Below are 26,778 nucleotides of genomic sequence, written 5' to 3'. Positions count from 1 at the left end.
GGTGTGGGTAGAATAGGGAAAAGAGAGAGCATGGCATCATGGCAGTTGTTTTCGGGCATGGTGGTTCATACATTTTGCCGCTCGGAGGTGGATTGAATCCCAAAATCAAATTTGCGAACAGGAAAGGCGAGGTGAAGATGGTTGAAACCCTATGAGGAATGGGTCGCCCGTCACGACCGGAGTGTGCGACATAGGGGCTAGCTCGAGATTTCGGAACAAGGTTCCTCTGAGATTCGTACAGTGAGAAGGGAATCACCTTGGGGCGCTTTGGAGAAGCGGCAAAGACGGACATGGACATCTAGGCCAGGCGTTTGGAGGGCTGGGAGCAGCATCCATGGCACGCTCGCCCTCAAGGCAAGGCGCGGCACTCCGGCGTGGTGGCGAGGGGCACTGGAGTAGGCGACGGTAAAGCAATCCCACACATCTTGTGTTCCACCTCGGCTCCTCGATTCATCTCCCTTTCGGACGTGTGGAGGCGGAGCAGTGGCAACATGAGACCAAGTTGTAGTTGCTCGTCAGTAGGGAGAGGCGACATGGGAGGTTGTCTACGAGCAACGAGGTGAGCCGTGGCGGCTTTGGGTCGGGGATGAGGGGCCGGTGTGGGTAGAATAGGGAAAAGAGAGTGTGTGGCATCAGGGCAGTTGTTTTCAAGCCTGGTAGCCCATACATTTTGCCGCTCGGGGGTGGATTGAATCCCAAAATCAAATTTGGGAATAGGAAAGGCGAGGTGAAGATGGTTCAAACCCTATGAGGAATGGGTCGCCTGTCACGATCGGATCGTGCGGCGTAGGGGCTAGCTCGAGATTTCGGAATAAGGTTCCTTTGAGATTCATACAGCGAGAAGGGACTCACCTTGGGGCGCTTGGAGAAGCGGCAAAGACGGATAAGGACATCTAGGCCAGGCGTTTGGAGGGTTGGGAGCAGCATCCATGGCGCACTCGCCCTCAAGGCAAGGCAAGGCCCTCCGGCGTGGTGGCGAGGGGCATTGGAGTAGGCGGCGGTAAAGCAATCCCACACATCTTGTCTTCCACCTCGGCTCCTCGATTCATCTCCCTTTCGGGCGTGTGGAGGCAGGGCGGTGGCAAGATAAGACCGAGTTGTAGCTGCTCGTCAGTAGGGAAAGGCGACATGGGAGGTTGTCTACGAGCGGCAAGGTGAGCAGTGGCGGCTTTGGGTCGGGATGAGGGGGCGGCGGTGTGGGTAGAATAGGGAAAAGAGAGAGCGTGGCATCAAGGCAGTTGCTTTCGGGCCAGATGGCCCATACATTTTGCCGCTCGGGGATGGATTGACGACAGAACACATCCATTTTTAAAGGAACCGATAGCATGGCATTTGTGTGTTATATGATTTGATGGGAGGGCAAAACGATTAAAAATTATATGTTGGATGAAACCCAGCGAGCGACAAGAGGAAACCGAGGAAATTCGTTCTTTTTAAGTAGCGGAGAAGATAGAGAAAATAGGAATTAGGGTTTATAAAAAATCCTAGGAAATAGAAAGAGTATTGGTTAATATAAGAATTAATGAAACCATTTCCTTATTAAAATAATTTTTGAAAATTATTTCATGCGATATGGCTTCCATAAAAGGTTTTTGGGTTTGTGTTTTCAAATACTTTGAACACGAGGTTCTATGAATTCACCATTTGTCAGAAATAAAAAAAATATAACCTCAAAACATTTAATTCCTTATGAAATTTCAACCAAGACAAACAAACAAGTTCAAATGTTATTTTTATTTCACATTTCAAAAAAATTGGTACCAATCCAAACGGTGGCCAAATATCGTGGGCATGACCAATATATTGTTAAGGCCAGCTTTGGAGGCAATCCAAATCCAAACAGACTATCTTCTTTTCCATGGGAATAACGAACCAGTATCACTGATTTTGCTGTACTACGGGGATTTTGCTGGAACGTACCCGTAATATCCCTGGTTATTCCATCCCTTTCCCTGGAGTAGTAGGAACCAAGGAGATGAATTGTAAAATGACAAAAATTTAACCAGGAGGCAGTGGGGGACTCCGTAGGCTATCAACTGCATGTTGAAGATACGGACAGTAAACAACAAAGAACAACCGAGATCCTGTTGTGTTGTCAGCGTCTTCTAACTAAAGATCCCTCGCTGACAGCTGAGTTGGCTGCCGCCTGGGCTGGCGTGTGCCCTGTACACCTTATATGGAACAGTGGTGCCTAGGCACAATCGTCCTGCATCAAGAGGTGAGCAGCGAGGTCTCGAAGAGCACCATCGCGATGTCCTTGACCAACTTGTCGTTCTTGTTGACATCAGCATGCTTGAACAGCTCATGATGCCGCTCTCGGGGTTGATCTCCATTGTCTTCTTGCTCAGGTCCTCGCCATCAAGTCCAGTCATACTCGCCTGTCATAAGAGCACAACGAGCCGACGCCCCGGTCCGACACAATGACCTTCGCAGCACTGTTGCAAAACACCTCCTTGCAGAGCGCCTGGATCCACTTCTTCAGCCTGAAGGGAGAGTTCTCCACGGCCTTCTTGCTCTTACCCCTGATGTAGATGTCGTTCTGGCCCTCCTCCATCCTGGTCACGTACTCCTTGAGGCTAGTCAGGTCATCCCTACTCTTGATTGAGCAGTACCTCAGGAGCTCAACAATATTCATGCTATTGGAGGAATCGTCATGAACAACAAGCTGGAGGTTGTTGCAGAAAGTCTCGTAGAACTTGTTGTGGTCCTCGTTCTCAACAATCTCAAGTAAGAGCTCTTCGCACATGTTGGCAAGGTTATTACCAACAACCTTGAGGATCTTGTTCAGCTGGGGCATCTGACAGGAGATGTTAAGGGGCAGATCCTCAGGGTCAACAATGCCCAAGACAAATCTCAACCACTCTGGGATCAGCTCCTCACAGTTATTCATCATGAAGACAAGGGGCACATAGAGCTTGATGTTGTTGAGCTTCTTTCTGGTGCCGAAGATGCTGAAGGGGGGCCTCTTCCGGACCAAGAGGATAGCCTTGAACTCAAGTTGCACTTCCAGAGAGAAGTGCTTGACTGCCAGATGCTCCTCACAGTCACTTGTCAAGCTCTTGTACAAAGCAGTATACTCCGTGTTGTTATCCTCTGGCTTCCTGATCCAGATAGGCTTCCAATTGTTGATCAGGCGAAACACCTCAAGGTACGCTAACTACAAAAAAATAGTAACAAATTATTAAGGACAAGCCACAAATTAACAGTCCCCATTATGAACAGAAAACATAAGATTAACATATGGCATGAAAGAAAGCTTTTGAAAGTATGAAGGTAATTTTCGTCAAGAAAAAATGTGTAGAAGTAAAACCACAAAAATAGCCCGAATGGTCAATTTCCCTCTGACATGCTCATGGTGCACAAGTCCTGAGGACTTGGTACAATTGCAGCACTAACAAATGATTACTAATGATCTTTTAAACAAGGAAAAGGATCTGGCAGTGGATCTAGAATAATGTGCATGCCATCAGAGTCAGTTTCTTATCAATCATAAGTTAACAAGAAATGCATGTGTTTCGGAGGACGATATCAGCTGGATTGAATCACTTTGACAGCAACAGCCAAAATCCAAACAAATATTGTTTAGTTTCCAATATATGGACGATGGCTCCACTTATACTGACTCAAGATAGTAGAAATGAACAAACAGTAATACATGACTCAGTTTCATGGCAAGGCTAACAATAAATTCAATGCTGAACAGTAATGAGTTCCCTGATGTTGCCTCAAAACGCTGTTGTCTCAACAGTTTCAATGAACTGAAATTGGTGACAGTGGGGCTACTAATTCAAAAGAAAAAGACCAGCAGTACCCAATTTAGTTGTAACAGCGATGCATAAATCTATAACTTGACCCTAGCAAGTACCAATAGGGAGGTTGTATCCTTACCAATAGAGAATCCTTACTAGTTAAGTTTCAATTAACCCTTTCCAAAAATAGGAATCACTAACAAAACTAGGTATCCTTCATTTCCAGCCCAGATTAAAAGAGGAAAAAGTGAGAAAGAAGAAAAGATGAGGCACACAAACAGCATTAGTCAGTGTACAGGACTATCTTTATCTTTATAAATTACAGAACATGAGAAATACTAAAACCCAGAAGAACTACCAGAATCATATTAAGATTCAAACAGAACAAGACCCTTCCAGCAAGTGCAAGTAACAATAACTTGATAGGCTCTGGTTTGTTGTACCTGATAAACTTTGAGGGTGGGCGCTCCAGTGTTATTTGTGGCAGCAAAGAACCCACCAGCCTGAGACTCCCACACACACTGCAAACGGTCATTGTGTTTGATAGTCACAACAACCCTCTGAGAAAGATAGCTGGCAACAAACTGGCCAAGCATGGACACATCACCAGCAGCCAGTCTCTCCATGAACTCCTTCATCACAAAGCTTGCAACTGTACCAAGTTTCATGAGGTCTGACTTGGTCTGACTGACACCACTGTTGGTAAGACCGAGTTTGTTTGTGGTCTCAGCGACAATGTGGATGAGAAGCTTTGGCTGAGCATCCAGGTCGCTCATGTCAGTCAGGCTCCCAAGCATGCTAGTATCCAATGCCTGCACATCAGAACACCCAATTTAGTAGTAACTCTGTAGATAGCAACCAATCACCAATGCAAAAGCAACTGGAATATTGAAGTTGCCAGACTCACACATTACAAGCACAGATTCATTCTACAGAATCAGCACAGCCTATCTTTGCAACTTAGTACAAATTAACCTATCAGCCAGCCATGCAAAACTACTTCGAATTTCAAGGTTTTGACACTAATGCTTTTCAGAAATAATCACAGCAACATCACAGTACCCAATTAGTAAAATTGCATAACCACTATCCTATAAGCCAGGCAGAGCTACTTAAAAATTCGAAGTTGTGAGATCAATTCTTCTAAGAAATTACTAAAATCATACCACAGATTCTACAAAACCAGCACACGAGCAATCTAATCATGTGGATAATTTAACTTGTAAGCTAAAGGCCTAACGTATAAGGCACAATTAAGCTATTAAAGGAGCAACTGTGTTTCATACGCTTTTAGAAACACTCAAATTCAAAGTGGTGCTCTCAAAATAAATACTTTTCATAAGCAACAGGTAACAAAACCAACGTCCCAAACATTGTTCTGAATGTAAATATAACAAAATGATTGGTGAATACTGAATACATAGAGCAAGTGCCTTCAACAGAAAATTGTGAACCTTAGGGGACCAATCTAAGTCAACCAAATCAAATATGATTTCGCACTACTCCTCCAGTTCATCACACACCACCCAATAAAACCAAGATATTGCAGACACAGACTTAGAATGGGAAGGTTACCTCGCCTTCATCATCACTCTCTTCGCCATTGATTTCAAGCTCATTCTCGACTTCATGGATCGAAGCTGCCATAAGGAACAGATTATGCTCACTGAGCACAGTACCTTCTTGCGGCTGCAAGCTCCGACTATCTCCTACAAAAACGAGCGACATTAGACAGGAACACTTTGTCCTATAGCATATATCAATTAATCAAATAATCAACCTCGTTCAGAGAAACGTGACAGCCGAATTGCACTGCATTTCAAATCGCTGGCCCTTATTCTCCCAACTCCCCACTTATACTTTTTCCCTCGCCTATTACGGCGCACACAGAAGTCCTTCCAGGAGTTTAAGAATGTGCAGTAAGGCTTCCCTCTCTTCCTTCCAACACCAATCAGGCACACTGCATGGCCTGCTAACCTCTTTCTTTTATTTCCACGGTATCGAGGCCTCAAATAAGCCTTGTAGATTTGCCCGTATTTCAGATTCCGGAGTCTTTTACCACAGTTAAATGACGAAACCAATGGATCACCCTCTGCTATGGATTTAGCAATGCCTTCAAAATCATTCCCTGGAATCGTGCTGACATTTGACACCTTGCAAACCTGTCCATCCTACAGAAGACATAACACAACAAATATAAATACTATTTTCGAGCTACGGGTGCATGTCATCCAACATTTGAAGAACCTTAACCTATATTACCTCATTTGTCAACCCTTTTTCTTTGAGTATCAAGCCCATATGGACCTGTTTAATATAAGCACGTTTTTTTATGGAAGACCCCTTTTTCGGAAAGTAATCCTTGCACCTCTTTTTAAACATTTCAAAGAGCTTGCGCCCGCAAAGTTTCTTAACTTTCAGTGGATCTCTCTTTTTCAGTAGTGCCTTCATGCGTAATGTGATCTCCAACTGGTGCGCCAAAGCATATGCGACACAGTCATCTGAAAAAGGTAATATGGGTTAGTGGTTTAAGTGCATGACTCATGTAAGATAAGTGCATTAGTGCGCTAATAAAGTCTAGAGTAGTCGTTAGTCAAACTGTCAACAACCAAGTTTGTAATACTTTATCGGTGGTCTGCGTATGTTATATATATATAAGGGTGTGTAGCTGTCAATACATAGTCACCCACCACAATAGCGCAATCTCTGGCTCTCATCATCAACAACGACGGGAACATGGTCACTTAGACAGGGGGAGGTCGCACCCCATTGCTCTGTTCAGGTGCTAGTCACCTCACACTGCAAGGTGCGGCGCGTGAGCCTCAGCTGGTGCCCCAGACAGAGAGTGATGCTTTGGGAGAATAAGTTAGTGGGATAGGGTTTGAGGATAAAGAGAAGGAGAATTGGTGAAGTTGGTGATGTCAAGAAGAGGGAGAAAGATCGGACTTAGACCTGGGAAAGTACAGAGCACCACTTATCTGACTAGAGGTGACCAGATCTGGGAACCAGCAAGCAGCATGGGCGTCAGGTGCAAAGACGCCCCCCTCCATGACGAAGGTGCACATGGGGTACAGCTCCCACATGGATGTGGATCAACACAGATGAGGCGTGCCACGGCTGTGGGTGTGTCCCAAGGAAAGACAAGTGCGGAGGAGTTGGAATTCTCGTCACTCATGGTCTCTGGTGCTGAGCTGCTGATGAGTTGTGTGTGTCTCGTACTATGTGATGGAATCAAAGAGTGCAGGGTCTGCAGGGCTGTCTGCTGCATCGTGCAAGAGTATGTAGCTGAGGAGGATAGTTGTGGTGTTGTGTTCTGTGCCAAGGGTAGGAATGAGAAATAGGAGATGCAGCAAGGTTGTTGTTTTCTGATCATGCTCTTCCGAAAAAAGCAGATGTATTTGGCGACTTGCTGCGTTACTGCTGGTTTATACTAGTGAAGGAGAATATGCACCTATGGTGGTTTACGTTCTTGTACTTGTTTGTTGTCTGCGGAAGGATATGGAGAATGTTAAGGTCATGCAGACCTCTGATGCTTCAGGTTGAGGTGGGCCCTGAAGAACGGGTTGGAGCTGGCTAGCTTGATGCAGAGTTAATATGTTGTGTTGGTGATGTTGAGACTAACATGAGGCGGAATGCAGATGGTACTGAGAACCAATGAAGAAAGACAGAAACAACAAGAGATGAGAAAACTGTTGACATGTTGGCATGAAAGTCATTAAGTGTGGTAGTAAGCTAGATAGCTGCAGTGGTCACACTAAGTGTCATGCAGTTTCATGTTGTAACAAGATGGCCATGTGAAGTAACTCATGCCCATCTCAGAGAGGGAGTGTGCATGTGTGTGTTAGTATGTTAGAAATTAGGGAGTAGCATTAATGTACTACTCCAAGATATTAGATTAGAATATTGGGGACCCAGTTATTTCTCTACAATTAGTTTTAGAGAGAACATGAAATTGAGAAAATTACCATCAGGCTCCTCCTGCTCATGGACATCTCCTATAAGTAAACGCCCGTTTACCTTGATGTCGCTCAAACAAATATGAAAATCCTTTTCAAACTGTTAAAACAAAGGCAGATTATACAACTGGTTAATATAATTAACTAATATGAATTAACAGGTTCGACAAGATGATGTTAAAGATACAGACCTGTTTGCCACACTTGCATCTAAACTTTGGCAAATTAAAAACAAGGTGTTTAGTCGGACGATTCACCCTGTGGCAAGAACCACATTTCCAATCTACTGCATCTCGCTTACTCCGTCCACCACGCTTTATGTAAGGTGGCATTATAATAACCTACGGAAAAAAACACAGAAAGGTAGTTCACTTAACAAATAATCTCAACACAACTATGTACGTACGATATGCCTTTATAAGAAACTTTACATGTGCGTAAATTAACACTGTGCAGTACCCCAAATAATTGTGCAAAGTGCAAAGCAGGTCTCAATTAATAATTCGTTTAAGAAATAACTCACATGAGATAAATTAGTTGTCATGTCATTAATTGTACAATTTAATCTTAAAGTTCAGAACATTGCTTGGAACTTTCAAACCAAGAGCATCATGCATAGCTATTGAGGCAAGCGATTAACTGAAGAGCATGGAAAGTGAGTGATTGCATTCCATTATTGCCGACTTGGCCACGTACTACAAGCTTGCAACTATGTTTGATAGTCACCCTACCTAACTACAAGATATATTGTTCTTCTCCTTTCAAATGTCACCTTAAAAGTAATGTACCAAGAACAACTAGAAGATTATACTTCCACTGCATACTTCATATGAAATTCTCTAAAAGCATAATTCACAAAAATAATGGCAAAATCAGATCAACAGTAAATAGCAGATTAATTGCATTTTTCACTGAAGTAAGAAATGGTAAATAAGATTTCAACCACTACATACCACTTCAAACAGATTGTAAGAAGTCACCTTTGCAAGTTATTGAATTTTGTGATTAACTGATTATACATATTGACGTTCATGAATAAAATTTGTTGACAGTAGCTGGTGCAATCAAATGTGGGAGTAGTTACCTTACAGAGAATGTGTGTCAACACGGTTGGTTGTCCCGTCTCGATGTTCTGAGGTTCCACACCTAAACACTGAGCATAGAATATAAACATCAATAAATAGGTGCATGTGAGAACTATGTGCTCATTTCTGTAAGAATGTGAGAATCTATACAGGATGCAGTTTAAGGACAATTAAGACCTTTAGCAGAATGCAAGTTCCGACCCGTTATGCAGAGGGACATGACTCGTCAAAACAAAACTTTGTACTAATAGACTTGTTAAAAAGGAAAGGTTACTTATGGGGTTTGGGGGTTTACTACAAGCTTCAATGGTAAATACACTTGGTAATGAATAAAAAATATTGACCCATATATATTCGATTTGGACTTATGGAGTTTTACTACATCAGCTAAGATAAATTCTTAACATGGAACCTGTATTCTCAACATCCAACAATGTGTTGTAACATACGGGCTAAAATCCATACTACATCGTCGAGATTATATGTTTTAAAATGTTCAGGCAGTCAAAAGGCCAAAACAGCCATACTCAAATGTGATCCTAATCCACAACAAAACAAAATCTCAGTTCAGATCTGGGATTCCCGTGATACGTGGGATCGCGAATGTTACTGCAGAACAAAAATTACAGTCTGAGAGATGGAGACGGACTGGAGATGGAAGGAGGAGAGAGAAACGTACCACCGAGGGCGCGAGGCGTTGCAGCGGTGGGCGCGACGTCGCATCTGGGGCTAGGCGGGTCGAGCCGTGGCCCGTGCGCGACCAGGGAGCGCCCGCGATACGGCGTGGGAGACCGCAGTCTGGGGCAGCCGGGGGAGGAGGGGCGGCGGCGGCGGCGCCACGGGCGCGGGGAGATCGCGGTAGCCGGAAAGCAGCGGACGGTGGCGCAGCAGCCAGCACAAGGGGGGCGGATACGCGCAAATGGAAGGGGAATTGGCGACGAGGTTAGAGAGATGCAGGAATCTGATCCAACTCCCTCGGCCTCGGGTGCTTTGCTTACACGCGTAGGTGCAAATTGCAGACTTGCGGGAGGTTTCCAAAGTCCTAAGTGCTACGCTGTGTTTGCTGATTGTGCACAACTTTGTGAAAAAAACCCTGTCTAGCATTTTAGGTATACCCATTGCCCAAGGGAAACGAGGATGAACTAGCTAGGCACCTCCTCATGTCAAAAAAAAAAGCTAGGCACCTCCTAAAATGTAGCCTCCCAATCTCTTAATGCATATGTTTTTATAAGACTTAAAGTGTCCAAGGTATAAGATTCAAATAATATGTCGTATGGTTGCACGAAAAAAATACTTATATAACTCTTCTAATTAACCCATAAAGATATCTTGTCGTTGATTTCCTAAGAGTTTCATCCATGTTTAGGTACAATTATTATACCTGTTTTATGAAAACTAAACAAGCTTGCTTTCCTAAATAAGATAATCTAGAATATTTCAAAAAAAAAGTCCAATGAATGATTGAACACAATTTCATGGAGGCCGATGCAGAGACCAATGGTATATCCTCCTTTGAAAAAATAGGTCGCGAAAAGATAGAGGTCTAACCAGAACATGTTAGCTAAGTTCATTCTTTTCCCTTGTGTTGATGCTCTCTTTTAACACAAAATATCACTAGGGCTTGTTTGATTCGTTTGATTTTTTAGAACATAGGAATAGGAAAACAATATGATTAGAATATCATGCCCGGTTGAATCCTACATGATTTGGAGCCTACATGATACTTCTTCAAGTAGTGTATGACTCGCAGAAAAAACAAATGAATTGTAAATGAGGTCCGAGTGGATGAAAATTTCCCTTCAAAAAGATAGTGTAATGCAATCGTATAGAAAAAAAACATGTACATTCCTAAAGATTCCAATCCTACGAATCAAATGGTGCATATAGGAAAAATTCCTAAGAACAAAAATCCTAGAAAATTTGTATGGCATTACTTTGAATCAAACGAACCTTATATGAGTGCATGGTCGAGAGAGAAAAATGTACTACTCATAGCTAATGATGCATTAATCGGTACTACTTGCGTATAAAATGAAGCAAATGTAATTGGTGCTTCGTGGAAGAATGAATGGAAATGCAAAACAGTAGATTTAGCATGTGATGGTGTAAGAGAATAAACACTGACCTTGTGAAAAGCAGTATGCAGATATGTAGGTAACCCTAATTCTGAGCTGTTGCTTCTGTTTCTTGGCAACCATCTTGACATTTGAAAGAGCATCTACCTAGGTACATGCGTGCACTGGGGCCTCCTCCGGAAAACCAGAAAACTGCCTGCGGCAGGCGCACTCTGCACATCAAATCAACAAACACGGGGGTCACTACTCCCACAGAAAAAAAAACGAGGTCACTACAGAGAGAAGGTTACTATCTTCTCTTTTGTTTGGCGAAATGTTGTCTTCACCAAGAAGATACACACTACTCCGTAGGTGCTTAACTACCATGTTTGAAGGGAAGTGCTTCGTTATTTTTCGAGTGTTTGCTAAAAGAAAAGTCAGATAAGCTTAATTCGATAGCAGATCGATCGATGTATCGATCTGTTTTCACGGCAAATCACAAGGGTTGAATGAGCCATGGATTAAGAGTGGTAATACTGGAGGACGGAGGCGGGCACGAAGCTCAGCTAGCTAGATCTGTGGAAGAAAACAAGCAAGCAAACTAGCTAGCCAAATTCGATCCATTGACGGGCCGAGCTAGAGGGTACTGCGCACGTACCGGCCGTTGCGGACAGATGTCTCCTGGCTTGAATCTGGTCACTTGTAGCGAGACAGACATGGTCGATCTTGATCTTCTCCACTCGATTCGTCTGGAGGGGATTGAGAGGAGCGGGCGAGCTTGGGAGAAGAAAGGGGAAATGAAGACTGGTAGCTAGTTTTTTTTTTAGAGGGGGCGAGAGAAAGAGACTGGTAGCTAGTTGTTGGAGTGCTAGTTCGGGCTGGGTACCGTACCGGGTTGGGTTAGTCATCAGCTCAGCTGGAGAGGCCAGCTGCTGTTCGAAGTGGAAAGGCATGTGATCTGCATCACGTAAGTACTGGCGTGCAGTGCAGGCACATTTATGCGTGGAAGTCAGTGCAGCCACCCGCACCACCAACGTCGTCAGAGAGGCGTTCAATGTCAGAGAGGCGAGCATCTCCAACTGCCCCGTAGTTGGGCGACGAGCGTTTTGGGGCGCCGACAAAGGCTTTTGCCCAACTGGGACGGCTTTCCAGTACCACGCCCTCCAAACCAATTTAAAATTAAAAAAAATACGGATTTCATTCAAACGTTTTTGGGAGTAAAAGTTTGAACGAAACTTTGTAAAACTAAATTAAACCTAACTAATTGCGCATATTGAACACGTTTCAGTCCAAAGCGACGTTGTTTGCACCTTCAATATTGTCGGTGTCGCCATCCTCGCCATCCTAGAAGGAGGAGGAGAAGCTGATGCACTTATCCTTGGCCTTGACCTCGGCCTCCACGGCAAGGTCGATGACGTTGTCATTGCCTATACAAACATGTCCAAATACACATAATATGGTGTTCTCGCTTCGGATGGCCGGAGACTACGGTGGTCTGGAGACTCAAATGTTAACACACCGAAGACTCCGGTCTTGATGGTTTCAACACTCGGGCATAAGGGCTCGAGGTGGGGACTAAAAGTTCAGTTGCTCCTTTCCAACCCGATGCCCTAGCCTCCAAACCGTCACCGCCCCCATCGCCTGGACACCGTCTGGCTACTCCGCCGCCCTAAACCGTCGTTGTCGACGACTGATGGCTTGTGCTTGATGAAAACAGTTGGGGAACCCCAAGAGGAAGGTGTGATGAGCACAGCAGAAGTTTTCCTTCAGTAAGAAACCAAGGTTTAATCGACCAGTAGGAGAAAGGCGTGACTTCTGAAGGTATTGCTAGCTGACTATTGGCAGGGCGCACTACCGGCATCAGCAACAACGTGGAACCTGCACACACCACAACCAAAATACTTTGCCCCAACTTACAGTAAGGTTGTCAATCTCACCGGTTTTGCTGAGCACAAAGGATTATCGAGTGGAAGGAGATATTTGCAGTAATTAAAAAGAACAGAGCTTGCAGTAAATAAACGGAGCAGGATTGCAGTTGTTGAATTTATCAGTGTAAAGAAAAGGACCGAGTCCACAGTTCACTAGATGTGTCTCTCCATAAAGATAAATAACATGTTGGTGAACAAATTACAGCTGTGCAATTGACAGAATATCGACCATACATGACAAGATGATTACTATGATATTCGTTTGGGCATTATTAGTAGGTCAAGTGTAGGCACAATCCAAACACACCCCTTGTTTTTATAGTTGACAAATTTTTTTTGCTTGCCAATGCTTCATTACCAACTCTAGTTCATTTTTTAGCCAATGTTGACTAACTTGTGGGAAAGGAATAGCTCAACCAAAAATATTGGCTCTTTGACAATATTTTGGCACAACCAACACAAGTTGGCCAACATTGATTAAAAATGAACTAGAGTTGGTAGTGAAGCATTGGCAAGCCAAAAATTTGGCAACTATCCAAACAAGAACCAACCTTTCGGTCATGACCAAACAGTTGGTAAGGTATGGTTTGCTAGCAATCCAAACAAGCCCTTGGAGTTCTCCTTGGCTACGAGTTCCGTGGTGATGACATTCCTTGAGGCGAGCGGGTCCACATTGAAGGGCGTGAGTACTCAAAGAATAAGCTCGCTCCTATATATGGCACCTCCAACTTCACCGCGGGAAAGGCACATGGTTTGCGCCAACTCTACAACATTCTCCTTTGTCTCTTCCGTGAGAGCATTGCCCCCACAGCGGGCTACTTGGATGATCTTCGTGGTTGATTAGTCAACCTCATGCACTACTCCCACAAAATCTACCTCAACTAGGAATTTGGCAAGCCAATGAAGAAGTTTGATGTCATGGATTACATTCACAAGGAGTTGTACCTTTGCATGCTTGACAAGAATAATAATGCCCCCATGTACGCCCCCTATGTGAAGAAGCTCATCGTTCATGCAGAGATCGGCTCTCCACTTGTCCCTGCTCGGTTGGTTGTGCACAATCCCATCAAGCCCCATATGAAGACCGTCACTTTTGATGATGATGATGAGGAGGAGGAAGAGGGTTCTGCGGTGGCTCGTGCCTCTAGTGAGGAGGAGGTTGTTCCTTTCACTCGTAGTGGGTGTCGCACCAAGAACACTAGCACCGCGATTGATAGCTCTTCCCAAGAGTTTCTGGAGAACAATGTGAAGAATGCCACCTTTCTTGAGAAGACCCTCATGTGCATGTGCATTGACATTTTCGCAAGTATTAGTATGATCACTATGTGGAGCAAGGCAAGATTCGCCAAGATCAGCAGGTTCTCGTTGAACCTGTATGTAAGGCTGCACTAGGGTCACCTATGGTAGGCCAAAATGTCTAAAGGCGTTTGTACAAAAAAGAATGTTGCCACTTGTCTGCACCAAGATCATTTGGCAATTTTTCACAGCGGCACAAGTTTATGTTTCACTCAGCCCCATTTTATAAGGTTTTACACGAATTTGCTTCAGGTGGATAGGTTGTTATACTCCAGATGCTAATACCTCTAAAACCCTTAGTCCAGTTTTGTGTTGCCTCATCCTCGCTGAGCCACCTTCGTTCAGTCGCCACACCATTCCACTAGAGAAAAATGCCCAACTATCATGGCGTGGCTCAGTAAACAGAAAAATTACATCTACCATTATTTTTCCGGCTTGGTGGTAGATGTGTGAGAATGTGAGACGGTTCCAGCGATCCTAATTATACCACATGTTCTACCCAATTGTGGTAGCTATGCGGCCCGGTTCATGGTAGATGTGAAATGGGTCACGAGTCATGACTCATGATTGGTGGTATCTACTAATCTACCATGGTTTTCGCTGGTTTTATCACAATCCCAACCGTGGTAGAAGTGAGATGTGGATGTGGTAGAACTGAACTTACATTTTTTTCAATTGGGCGGGATAATTTGACTCTGATCGGGTCTCCCGGGTCTCTCCAAACTAGTGGGTTGACGATGTCAGTGTAACGTATGCTTGTTTTAAATTATTTGATTAGTTTTTTGAATAAATCTGTAATATCTAAATAGGAGCAACTCACTAAGTTGATTTCTTTTAACATGCAAGCTATCCACCTCATCTGGTGCCACCTCATCATCAGTTATCCACTTTACTTTTCACTACCAGATTTTTTTTATTTTGCTGCCATGCATGGCATAATTGTTCGCAGGAAAAAAAAAAGCACCACGTTATCCTATTTTCAGCAGGTAGACGCGTGTGTTCTTTTGGCAGTAATCACACACGGGCCCCTCTAATTCCCACTACATTTTTCTCACTTTAATTCTGGCATTTAGTACCTTGCATGCATACCGCTGAAACATTTCCTCTCCACAAGCATCAATGCCCAACATTCACGCAAGCTAGCTGATGCGCCACTTAGAGTAAGTATAATAAAGTTCAGTCAGTTGCTATAAAAGATAAAATAGTATGAGTGTGGATTTTGTACACGCAGGTACGGGTGAGGAAGCAATCTGTACCGTTCAAAAATACATGCTGCTTTGAGATCCGGAGAAAACAAGACGTGGAGAAATTAATTTGCCTATATTTTTTCCGTCGCCTTTTTCCCGGTCTTTACTCCACACGACATGGAGAATCTTGTGGCAGATCAAAAAGCTGAGGGCCACGGTAGCCATTCTCCTTCTCATCTCTCCAATAAATTCTCACTCCGCCGGCAAGTTCTTGCCCGCTCGCGCCGCCTTCTTCTGGCTGACGCGGCTGCTCGGCCGGCGCGGTTGCTCTGCCTCTCACATTCTCCGCTGCACTGTCCTCTCCGTCGGGCTGCCAGACCTGGGCCTCCACCTCCTGTCATCTCCGTTGTGTTGCTGGCGCGGCTGCTCTGCGGTGCAGCTACTCCACCGGGGTTCGTCGATCTTGCCCGCTCGCGAATCGAGCTGCTTCGCCTCCTGTCCTCTCCGCTATGCCGCCGGCATGGCTGGTTTGCGGTGAAGCTACTCCACCCCGTTCTCTCCGTCGGACTGCTCCACCTGCCCTGACTCCTCTCTGTTGAACTTGCCCGCTCGCGTAACGAGCTGCTCCACTGTGCATCTACTCCGCCCCCTGACCTCTCCGCCGTGCCGCTGGGGTGTGCCAGCTCCGCCTTGAGCAGATTTTGTAGCGACCGAGCTCTAAAAAGGCATTAACAACACCTTGTGGTTCCGCAGATCGACGCGAGTTGTAGCTAGGTGCTGAACCGGTGGTGAGAGAGATGCTATATCTGGCAGTGGGGGCATCCATGGAGCTGTCACAGTCGTCCCGGGCGACGTGCGCCGGCGCCTCGGTCTCCCATTTGTCATCGAAATCGACTAATAATTTCTCGTGTTTCCCAAATAATTGTCACAAGCAATTGTAGCCTAAATTTCGACAGATCAACTACTAAAAGATGAACTACTACAAGAATGAACAAGATTGGTTCAACTGGTACAGTACATGAGTGAATCGGACGAGGCCAGCAGTGGCCGCAAGTCGCCGCGGAAAGAGTGGCGGTGGGAGGATGTGCGTGCACGCGGGGTGGAGGAGGGGGACCAAGTGCACGACAGCCTAGGCGAGCACGGGCGCGCGCGGCAGCCGGTGGAGGCGCGCGACATCACGCGCTGCACGGCGGATGTCGGGGTGGACGGCGCGGCTGACACGACGGTGGTGATCGACATGTGCGGCGTGTCGTCGGCGGACCGCGTGGCAAGCGCCTCGAGTAGCGTCGGCCACTGCGTGCACAAGGTGTTGCTCAGGTCGAGGATGTGAAACCTCTGCGGCTCCGACGAAGCCATGGCGGCCTCCGGCAAGGATTCTAGTATTGCTCCGTGCCCGAACGACGACCATGGGCTGAGGTGCTGAGCTCCTGGAACCGTGCGACGCGTGGAGTCGAAGGATGTGTCCTGTAGGTGGCCGTCACGAGCGTGCGCAGCGTCCGGCCGGACGCCGTGAGCCGCGCGAAGAGGCCCTGCATGAAGTAGGACGCTAGCTTCTTCTCCACATCCTCGTAAGGCGACGCCAGCTCATTGAGTATCCACATCATTACTGTTGGCGGAGGTGGGCGGGGCACTCGCGCCGCGCACGCGAGACGGCGGCACGGTCGCCAACTCCAGCCATTCCTGCGGGAGCGCGCCCGAGCACGCGGCTCCACCTCCACGCCAAGCTCGCCGCCGTTAGGAAGATCGGGGAGAGAGGAGAAGGAATGGGGCGCGTGGAGGAGACTGGTCAAAATGTGGAGGAGATTGAGGATCGGTTGTGAGCCAGAAAGAAAATTGAGCGGAGAGGGCGAGAGACACAGCACCCGGGCGAGTGTGGATTGTTGGGGAGAGATGACAGGTGACACTGTGACAGGCGACCGCGGCCATCCCTCAGCTTTCTGGTCCGAGCCAAGATTCTCCGTGTCGCGCGGAGTAAACGCCGGGGAAAGGCAAGGTGAGAAATGTATGCAAATTAATTTCTCCTCCATTTATTTCTCCGGATCTCAAAGCAGCATGTTATTCTGGATGGTACAGATTACTTCCTCACCCATACTTGCGTGTACAAAGTTATTTCCGAAAATAGTATATCTTGATTTAGTTGGAGGAGTGAGAATATGAGAGAGAAGGTAAGTGAACTAGCATGTGCTTCTAGACATTTTGTGAGAGTGAAATCTGAGTCATATTTTGATAATCAATACAGTTTTAGAGTCAACTCTTGTATATGGTGGCTAGAAATTAACTGTAGATAACATGGCAAACCACTATGGACGGTTGTTGGCTACACTATTGTTTTTGCTCTTAGGGCATCTCCAGCGGCGCGACGCATTTCCGAAATATCCGTTTGCGTCGCGCGGCGGACGCGAGACAGACCGTTTTTGTCCGCGCGTCCGTTTGCACCTGGGGGTGGCTCCTGCGGCCCGACGCATTACCGCGTTTGCATCAATTTATGAAGTTTCCAAACAACAAAATAAGGAAATCAACGAAATCATAGTTATTACATTTAAATTTTTAACAGTCTACATGAAAATAAGATAGTATTTCTCTAGGCATGATCTTCATGGCCAGCCGCCAGCCAATGTCCACTGATGCTCAATCAGATCCATCCGTAGCCGTTTGCACACGTTCTCGTCAGTGATTTCTACATTGATATTTAGATACTCCTGCCAAGATGAAGCCCCATGGAGTGGCGCAACTAGCTCACCTTGAAAGTCCCAGTGGTTCTCATTGCGGCCATCAGGATGCTCGTTCTCAACGATCATGTTGTGCATGATCACGCAGCATGTCATTACCTCATGCATGATCTTCAGGGACCATGTTCTTGCCGGGTGACGGACAATTACCCACCGAGCTTGGAGCACACCAAATCCGCGCTCCACATCTTTCCTGCAAGCCTCTTGCATCTTGGCAAACCTCCTCGTCTTCTCGGAGTTTGGATTACGGACAGTCTTTACCAATGTGGCCCAATCAGGGTAGATGCCATCAGCAAGATAATATGGCTTGTCATATGCATTTTCGTGATCTCATAGCTCACCCGGGGAGCTTTGCCTTGCATGAGCCTGTTGAAAACCGGTGATCGGTGCAACACATTGATGTCATTGTTGGAACCGGTCATGCCAAAGAACGAATGCCAAATCTATAAATCTTGAGATATGACAGCTTCAAGAATGACATTTTTTCCCTCCTCATGCTCGTTGTACGCACCCTACCATTCAAATGGACAATTTTCCACTCCCAGTGCATGCAATCTATGCTGCCAATCATTCCTGGGAACCCTCTAGACTCGTTGATAGACAGGAGCCGCCTTGTATCCTCAACAGTTGGCTCCCTATAGTAATGCTCTCCGAACATGGCAATCACGGCTCGGCAAAACCTGTACATGGCCTCAAGGCAGGTGCTCTCACCCATTCGAAGATACTCATCGAATATATCCGGAGTCATTCCATATGAGAGCATGCGAATAGCCGCAGAGCATTTTTGGTAGGAGGTGAAGCCTAGCGCACCTGTTGCATCGGGCCTGCATTGGAAGTAGGGGTCGTAGTTTCTGACGCCCCGTAGAATGACCAAGAACAGGTCCCTTGACATCCTGTATCAGCGCCGGAACATTTTTTCCGGGAAGATCGGATTGGTGAGGTGGAAGTAGTCCTTGTGGAGGCGGGCCTGCCCTTTCACTCTGTTGCGCAGCAGGTTTTGGAGCGCCCCTTCACAGAGCCCCGGTGCTGCGGCCCCGGGTTAGAGGTGAACTCGTGGATCATGGAGGCCGCAGTAGTTGCCAATGTCTGCGTCGACTCATCGGACTCCTCGTCGGAAGAGGAGTCGACGACCTCCGCACGGAACTTGTCCAACATCTATGTCCATCTGCGTGGGTACAAACTGCGGATCAATGGCCGCGCACAATAGCGCCGAAAACACGAGTAAGAAATCTACCGACGCAATTGACCGAAGAGGTCGTGGGCGGCGTGGAAGGGCGGCGCAACCGGGAGCGTTTCGCCCGAAAAAAGCCGGCAGGTACGCGGCGGAGCCAAGCCCGAGTACGACCCTGCTCTCCCGCGCGGCGAGAACGGAGCCGACGGCGACTTCTGCGGTGCTGCGGCGGGACGGCGGCGGGTGGGGTTGGGGTGGTGGCGTCGCACTAGGTAGCAAAGACGGGGAAAAAGAAGCAAATCGAAGCGGTCGATTTCGCTGTCCCTAACATGCGGGACCGGGTAAGAAATGGAGGACGCTTCGCGCGACCGCCGAGCATCCGCGGAGACGCAAACCTGGCGCATATTTGGGCCAGGTTTGCGTCTCCGCGGATGGCCTGGTTACTTTGCGTCGCCCCGCTGGAGCAGGCCCCAAACGCATTTCCGGTCACGGCGGACGAAAACGGTCGCTGAGCGACCATCTGCGTCGCGCCGCTGGAGATGCCCTTAGAAACCAAAGGACAATTTGCGCCATGATTACTACTACCTCTGATTCAAAGAATAAGGCGCCCTCGTTTTACGTGCTTTTCGTTTGACTAAGTATTACTTTAAATATATAAAGATTGTTTGTATAAAATTAACATCATTAGAAAGTGTTTTTCAATACGAATCCAACAATACAAATTACATATAATATAACCAAGATTTTGTTGCTCAATTTTTATGGTCAAAGTTCATCTTAAAATACGCATGCGCCTCCTTGGGATGGAGGTAGTAGCTCTCATCTTCCATGTGTTTTAATCTTGTTAGTCTGCACAAATTTGGTACTCTAGACTAGGGAGCTATGCTGCTCATCATCTCCTCTGACTTTCACGAAACGTGGCCACCCATGTTTGAGCAAGATGGCAACTCTCCGACTCTCCTTCCAGCCTCACCGTTTTTGGCAAGGAGACAACTCTTAGTGCATCAACATCGTTCATACTTTAGGTACACTAGGAAGTGTTGGCGCGGCGCACGCCCGCGCCCGTGGGTTGATACTGATGTTCGCAAAACTTAAAACTAATGACAGGACTACTCGCTAATGAATATATTTTATGAAAATAAATTACTATAGAGGGAAGATTGCATCTAGAGGGTATATTTTTCATACAGTCAAAAGTAGCTTATGAAGTACAATGATGATGCAAGAGTTTTCTTTCTTGTTAGTTCATACACTGAGAGTCACTGATTGACATCAGTTTCATATGCCAATAGCACCTGTGAAACACCAAAGTGTACATCCCACGTAGAGCTGGTGTTGGCAATCTGGGGCGTCGATGTCTTTCTTCTCCAGTGCATCTGGGATCGGCTACGCCTTGTTGTCGTCTCCACCCCACATGCTTTCCCTGAAAAAATCAATGTTGCATGAGATTTTGTTTCATTGTTGTGTTTCTGCTTTTTTTTTTTCTTTTTTTTCGAAAAACTGGCAGTAGCACCGACGTTGTTATAGTAGCAAAGGCCACTCTTCTCTGAGAAAAATTGGACACATGTCACGCTGTGGATTAGGAGGCTAGGAGGGAAATATCCTCCGGAGGATTACCCTCTTTCCGATTCCACACCAAATTAATTGATTGATCGCAGCGATAGAACCGTTGACTTTACGGTTTACGCCGCGCGCGCGCAGGTACCTGTTCAGGAGCAAGACACGCGACGATACGATGAACACACGGGACGCGAGCAAGTGCGTTTGGTTTGGAGGTGATTCGATCATGTAGTAACTTAAGCATCTGTATTCTTTATACAAGCCAGCGTGTCCAGCATCCTTAGCTGCGTCCTCATTTACACTAAGTAACAGCTACAAACATAATAATAATTCTGAAAGATGAAACCCCGTACCCAGGGAAAGATGACACCATTTCGGCATGACAGCCATCAGTTGCTCAAGGCGTCGCCATCGTCATCCCCATGGGCGCCATCCAGCTCGCTGTCTGTGTCGAACCCACACGACCACCGTCGTTGATCTCACCAGCCTCTCTACAGATCCTGTCCAGCATGGCGACGAATTCCCTGATGCCCGCAAAGACCCTGAACATGCGAGCCTCGTCACTGCTGGCTGAACCATCGCCGTGGAAGTACTCGGCCATCTCCTTCACCGACGACAGGCACACGCTCTCTTGGGCCTGCAGCTCGAGGATCTCCTCCTCCGCCTGCCTCAGGAACGTGCCCATCACTTCGTGGAACCGACGGGCGCTCTCCGTCGAAGTGGCCATGCTGTTCAGCCGCAGCACGTCGTGGATCTTCCCGAGGCCAGCCCCAAGCTCCGACACGGTCCTGCTGAGGGTCGGTACATCGATGGACGCCGCCTTCTTGGTGCTGGTCAGCTCAGCGGCGAGTGTGGCGACGACCTGAAGACCATGCTTCCTGCAATCGACGCCGTACGGCAGAGTGCCGGCGTTCGTTTTGCATGCCGCTGACCCTGCTGAGTGCATCGTGTTCAGACTGTTGTGTCCTTCAGGCTTCACAATTTCCTGGACAATGAAATGAAGCAGTGCGGCCTTCCCGTCAGCTCCTTTGACGTCGACGATCTTCAGAAGCGTGTTGGGCTCCAAGCCATGTGAGTTTGGGGAGCCTGTGTTGATGCTCATCAGGTTGCCAAAGTTCAGAACAGCCCCGAGAACCCTGTGGAATAGCCTGCTGCTCCTCAGCTCCTGGCAGGCTGCCTGGATAAACGAAATAACTTGCGTAAGAGTCCAGAAAATGCAGCAACATCTATAGAAGATTCTATGCTTGAAGATCCGAAGCAATATGAGCTAGTGAAGCCGGTGTTCCGTTTCCAAAGAAGCCAAATAAAAAACTTTCTATACAGAGTTATCAGGTCTTCGAACTTTATTACCTCGAGTGTAGCATAGGACATCCTCAGTTGATTGACCTCCAGATAAAAATTAGAGACGTAGAGCATAGCATCCACCCTCTTGAATACAAACGGTACGTCCAGGATTATCTTAAGAAATGCATCAACTTTGCAAAGCTTGGCAGGTGGATCATCCTTGAAATATCTCAGCTTAAGCTCTTCCTCGTTGGTGGGAACCAACTGAGTAAGCATCCGCAGCGCTTCTACTCCCAAACCATGTGCATTGCCTGTACTCAGAAACAGAAACAGTAGCATCTAGAGTTAATAATCAAAAGGTAGCATTAAAGACTGAGAAAAGAGCTAATCAACTGCAAGAACCAATTAGCTATGGCATGTAAAATATATAGAGCTACAGCTTGAGAGGAAAGTTGTGTAAACAGATATGTGGAACTTTCACTGAAGCATTTTCAATACAATCACCAATAAGACATATAACAATACTGGAGAAGAATGAATAGTACTGTTCAAGTATGTGACAAACACAGATAAAGCATGGCTCTAAAGCATGTGCAGATCCAGCAAATGAAGTGATAAGCTGGCAACAAGACAAGGAGAGGAATTGTGTTCACTCCATGGCAACAAGATCAACCCTGCTAACCGCAGCATCTATGCACTTAGCTATGGTGTGTAATATATTGATAGCTACACCTTGAATGAAATGCTTTGCATAAACCAAAAATGTAAACTGTGAATGGAGAATTTTCAATGTACCCACAAATATAACATGAAAACGCTGCAAAAGAATGACTAGTACTGTTTAAATATTTGGTTAACACAGATAAAGCATAGCTCCAAAGTCTGTCCAACCCAACAAACAAAGTGATCATCTGACAACAAGATATGGGAATTTGTGTTAACTCCATGGCGCAATCCACAGGTTGACCAACTCTAGTACCATGCTAACCACAGCATGCAGGCATTTGCAGAGCATGTTCTGAGATAAGCAAATGCTTGGTCTGAACCTAAATGCTTCTTAGAGAAAAGAGTTACATTTTGTACTCTTGAGAACAAAATATGCACTCGGCTGAAACAATTGAAAAGATTAGATGACCACAAGACAGTGATGACTTTGTGTGGCAACAAGCCAACTATCCATCTACAACCCTGCTAACCACAACACGTAAGCACTTAGAAAGCATGTTCTGATGTCTGAAGTCTGAACCCAAATGCTTCTCAGAGAAAAAAGTTACAGTACATTTTTTCACTCTGAGAGCAGAATTTGCTCTAAACCAATAGAATGCAAGCAACTTCTCCCCTATTAGAACAGTAGGTGGATGAGTTAAAGATCACAAGCTAATCATTGATAACGCACCATGTACTGCTCCAGCCATGATCACTAGCACATAAATTCCCAGGTTCCCCACATTCCCACAACCACAAGTACACAGCAGTACAATTGGTCAAAGATCACATCTTTGACAAACATCACTAACAGAACTGAAGTGAAGATTGTATTGTAGGGTAGGGCAAGCCATCCATTACCTTCCAAGAGGGCATCACGCACTTGCTCCTGAGAGACACCCAACGCGGCCAGCACCATCCCAATGCCGCGACACCTCGGGGCGCCGAGCAAGCACACCTCCCTGGCCACCACCGCCGCCGCCGAGTTGTTGAGGTAGAGCTGGATCATCTCGTCCTTCATGCTGCAACCGCCGAGACGCAGTTCAGACCCAAACGCAAATGACAAGTGGAGCAGGAAACGGAGAATGCGGCGTGCGTGCTTACTGCAAAGACCCGGGCCTGAGCTTGTCGGAGTGGAGCGGCCGTGACTTGCGCATTTCCGTGGTGTAGGACTCGGCGCCGTCGGAGGAGGAGGAGGGGGCAGCTCGCGGCGGCGGCGGAGCGGGCGCGAAGGGGTTCCAGGAGTGGTGCGGCGGTGACGGCGGTGGGGAAGGGCGTCGCTTGGGGGGCGAGGGGTTGGGGGCCCTGCCGCGGGGCTGCGGGATGGAGGGCGGGCGGGTGGCATGGATGTGGGAGGGGCTGGAGCCGAGCGTCGGGGAGGAGGCGGAGGGCGAGGAGGGGGAGAGCCAGGAGGAGGAGGAGGAGGACGGGTTGGCGGCGGCGCGGGGGGCGAAGAACTCGCCGGAGGGCGGGCCGGTGCGGGGCAGCGGCGGGAGCGGGCGGAGCTCGGGGGAGCCCGGGCGGAGGTGGGTGGATGGGGGCGGTGGCGTGGCGGAGGAGGCGAGCGTGCCGAGGTAGAGGAACTCGGTGCTGGGGTTGGTGGAGGAGGTCGGCATGGGCGGGGGTTTCAGGCTGCGGCCCTCGTCGTCGTCGTCGCCTTGTTCGGCGTCGTCGCCGTGGTTGTCACGGCGGGAGGAGGAGGCGGCGGAGGGGGAGGGGGCTGGGGCGTGGTGGGCGGGGCGGATGCGGCGGAAGAGGAGCACGGAGAGGAGGATCGAGAGGAGGAGGAGGAAGAGGGAGAGGAAGGCGAGGAGGAGCGCCTGGAAGAGCGGGAAGCGGCGCGGGGGTCCGGAGGGGGTCGGGGAGTTGGGGGCGACGAGGTTGGTGATGTTGGCCGGGAAGGTGCGGGATGCGTCGGGCGAGGGCTGCTCCGGGAGGGGGGGAGGGGGCGAGGAGGTGGGGAAGAAGGGGTAGTTGGTGAAGGGGTAGGCGTCCGGGGTGGGCGTGGCGGTGGAGGTGGGCGTCGGCGGCGGCGGCGGGGTGGTGGGAGTGGGGATGGGAGTGGTGGGGGTTGGAGTCGGTGGCGGCGCCGATGCCGGAGGTATGGTGACAGCCGGCGCCTGCTTTGGTGGAGTAGTAGGTGCTGGCGGCGCCGGGTTGAGCTGCGGCGGTGATGGTGGTGGGGAGCGCGGGGTGTGGTGGTGGTGGTGGTGCGGCGGTGGCGGTGGTGGTGGTGGGGGCAGGGTGGATTGGAGGAGCCGGCGGCTGGTTTGGAGGTGGGCAGTGGAAGCTGTGAGGAGCAGGAGGAGAAATAGGAGGGAGAAGAAGGGGAGAGACGGCGGCATTGGCGGGTTGGTTGCTCCTCCGGCCGCCGGCGCGGAACACGGTGGGCGTGGGTTTAGAGGAGGTTTGGGTAGGAGGAGGAGCTCTCTCTATTCGTGTGGCTCTTTGTGCCGAGCTGAGGTGAGCAGAGGGTTCACGGGCAGAGTAGAGGAGAGGAGTGATGATTCTGCTCTGCACTCTGCTACAGGATACAGCTATCTAGCTGCTGACGGTACGGTAGTCGGTAGTGCTCTGCCTCCCTCCTCTGCTTCTCGGAATTCGTGTCTTGCTTGGGAACAGGATTTTTTACAAACATAATACCTGCTGCACATGGTTAATGTCAAAATTACCCCTCCCAAAATAGATTGGCAAAAATATCAGCCCTTGTTTGTTCTAGGATCTCCAACTAAAGAATTGGAATTCTTGGTAGAAATGCAAGTGAAATACTATCAGGAATTCCTCCTTTGTGAGGGTTTGAAATGTAGGAAAGAAAGGTACATGAATTTAACATAAAGAAAGGACAGAGCAAAGTTTAGCGCCGTCAGGTGGATTGGCTGAATTTTTCTTCTGATTTTCTTTACTTAAATTATTATGTGTATCATACGGTATTGCAGTATATATTTTTAGGAACAGAAACTCTACGCTTTTCCTGAAATAATCTATGAATCCTCAATCTCCTAACAGAAAGTTGAAAACGTGACGAGTATCATCCGATTAAGGGCTACATTGATTCATAGTATTTATGTAGGAACTTTAGGATTTACTTTCTATGGGAATTTTTCTGCATTAGTTGTTTGATTCACGTGAACATATTCTATATATAGAAACTAATCATATAGAAATTTTGTAATGCAAATCCTAAGAAACAACATTAGGTCATACCTCATAACAAATTCGTTCATACAATAAACAAGAACTTATCTTCCCATGGAATTTAACTAGGAATGACATATGAATCGTATGTTTTTTTTATTACTATGATTTATCTATCCTATGAATCAAAGGATCCCTAAGTGGGTGGAGGGAAATATATCCCGCGACTCGAAGCAGATGGAGGACGTGACATGACGCGGCTAGAGCAGATGAAGGTGAGGCGGTGTGGCTGGTGAAAAAGCACTTCCTGCCATAAGGTGGCGTTCTGGCGAAGAGACAATTCCCGCCATCCCCTGTAGCAAAAACTGTCATGTATCACTTTTTCACAGTTTTTATTTTGAATTAAGGGGCATGGCCCCTGACATCATTAGTGGGAATGAAACTAAATAAACATCATCATTAGAGATTTACAGCTCCTCAAAAAAAAACCACACCTTAAGAACACTCTTCTAGACTTTCTGAAGACAGACCTAGCTCACGACTGGAACTTCTACCTCCAGGCAACGTAAAGAAAACATAAAAACGTCCATTTTTGCTAGCCACCTGGTGCCACTTCACAACTAAAACAACACACTGCGTCCATCATCATGCTCTTCGTCAAGGTCCTTCCATAATGATGCTCTTCTTATATTTACTCTTCTTATTCTTCTTTTTTTTCTCTTCGCACACAATTTACCTGTCAAATCTAAGCACCATTGGTGCGCAACCCTTCTTTTTTACTGAAGATTTCAGCTACTACAAGCAACCACCGGTGGATCTACCTGCAGCTAGAGGGATGCACCCTGGAAAAATGCGTTCTTGGTCCTTTGTGTTGCAAGCCTCATCTACTTTTGATCTGAATAATAACCCACGAATCCATCCAATAAGACGTTTGAGAAA

The 26,778-nt window shown here is 47.2% G+C and overlaps 2 protein-coding genes across 3 annotated transcripts; both read right to left on the bottom strand.

Moving 5' to 3' along the window:
• Positions 1-1,709: 1,709 nt before the first annotated feature.
• Positions 1,710-11,751, bottom strand: LOC124651328. 2 transcript variants are annotated; one of them, XM_047190422.1, is made up of 10 exons: positions 11,503-11,751; positions 10,916-11,077; positions 8,790-8,858; positions 7,897-8,046; positions 7,715-7,805; positions 6,012-6,250; positions 5,530-5,920; positions 5,325-5,458; positions 4,193-4,561; positions 1,710-3,157 (listed from the first exon to the last, which is right to left on the bottom strand). In XM_047190422.1, the coding sequence occupies exons 2-10, from the start codon at positions 11,006-11,008 to the stop codon at positions 2,369-2,371; spliced, it is 2,325 nt and encodes a 774-aa protein (XP_047046378.1). In that variant the 5' UTR covers positions 11,009-11,077; positions 11,503-11,751; the 3' UTR covers positions 1,710-2,368. The 2 variants fall into 2 exon arrangements, with proteins under 2 accessions (XP_047046378.1, XP_047046379.1); XM_047190423.1 differs by lacking the exons at positions 10,916-11,077; positions 11,503-11,751 and adding an exon at positions 9,470-9,553.
• Positions 11,752-21,112: 9,361 nt separating this feature from the next.
• On the bottom strand, positions 21,113-25,049 carry LOC124656485 (formin-like protein 14). Its single transcript, XM_047195220.1, has 4 exons — positions 23,809-25,049; positions 23,566-23,726; positions 22,066-22,310; positions 21,113-21,892 (listed from the first exon to the last, which is right to left on the bottom strand). Exons 1-4 carry the CDS (start codon positions 25,047-25,049, stop codon positions 21,113-21,115), a joined length of 2,427 nt encoding a protein of 808 aa, XP_047051176.1.
• Positions 25,050-26,778: the final 1,729 nt, after the last annotated feature.

The sequence above is a fragment of the Lolium rigidum genome, chromosome 5, assembly GCF_022539505.1.
Source record: "Lolium rigidum isolate FL_2022 chromosome 5, APGP_CSIRO_Lrig_0.1, whole genome shotgun sequence".
NCBI lineage: Eukaryota > Viridiplantae > Streptophyta > Magnoliopsida > Poales > Poaceae > Lolium > Lolium rigidum.
This window is presented reverse-complemented; position numbering and strand designations above follow the sequence as displayed.

Excerpts from the sequence above, each read along its gene's own strand:
- LOC124651328 (XM_047190422.1), bottom strand. The coding sequence starts at position 11,008 with ATGCTCTTTCAAATGTCAAGATGGTTGCCAAGAAACAGAAGCAACAGC. Across the intron at positions 5,921-6,011 it reads AAAAAGGGTTGACAAATGAG|GATGGACAGGTTTGCAAGGT; the intron begins GTAATATAGGTT and ends TGTCTTCTGTAG. Across the intron at positions 3,158-4,192 it reads CCACCCTCAAAGTTTATCAG|TTAGCGTACCTTGAGGTGTT; the intron begins GTACAACAAACC and ends ATTTTTTTGTAG.
- LOC124656485 (XM_047195220.1), bottom strand. The coding sequence starts at position 25,049 with ATGCCGCCGTCTCTCCCCTTCTTCTCCCTCCTATTTCTCCTCCTGCTC. Across the intron at positions 22,311-23,565 it reads GCGTGATGCCCTCTTGGAAG|GCAATGCACATGGTTTGGGA; the intron begins GTAATGGATGGC and ends TTCTGAGTACAG. Across the intron at positions 21,893-22,065 it reads TGTCCTATGCTACACTCGAG|GCAGCCTGCCAGGAGCTGAG; the intron begins GTAATAAAGTTC and ends TCGTTTATCCAG.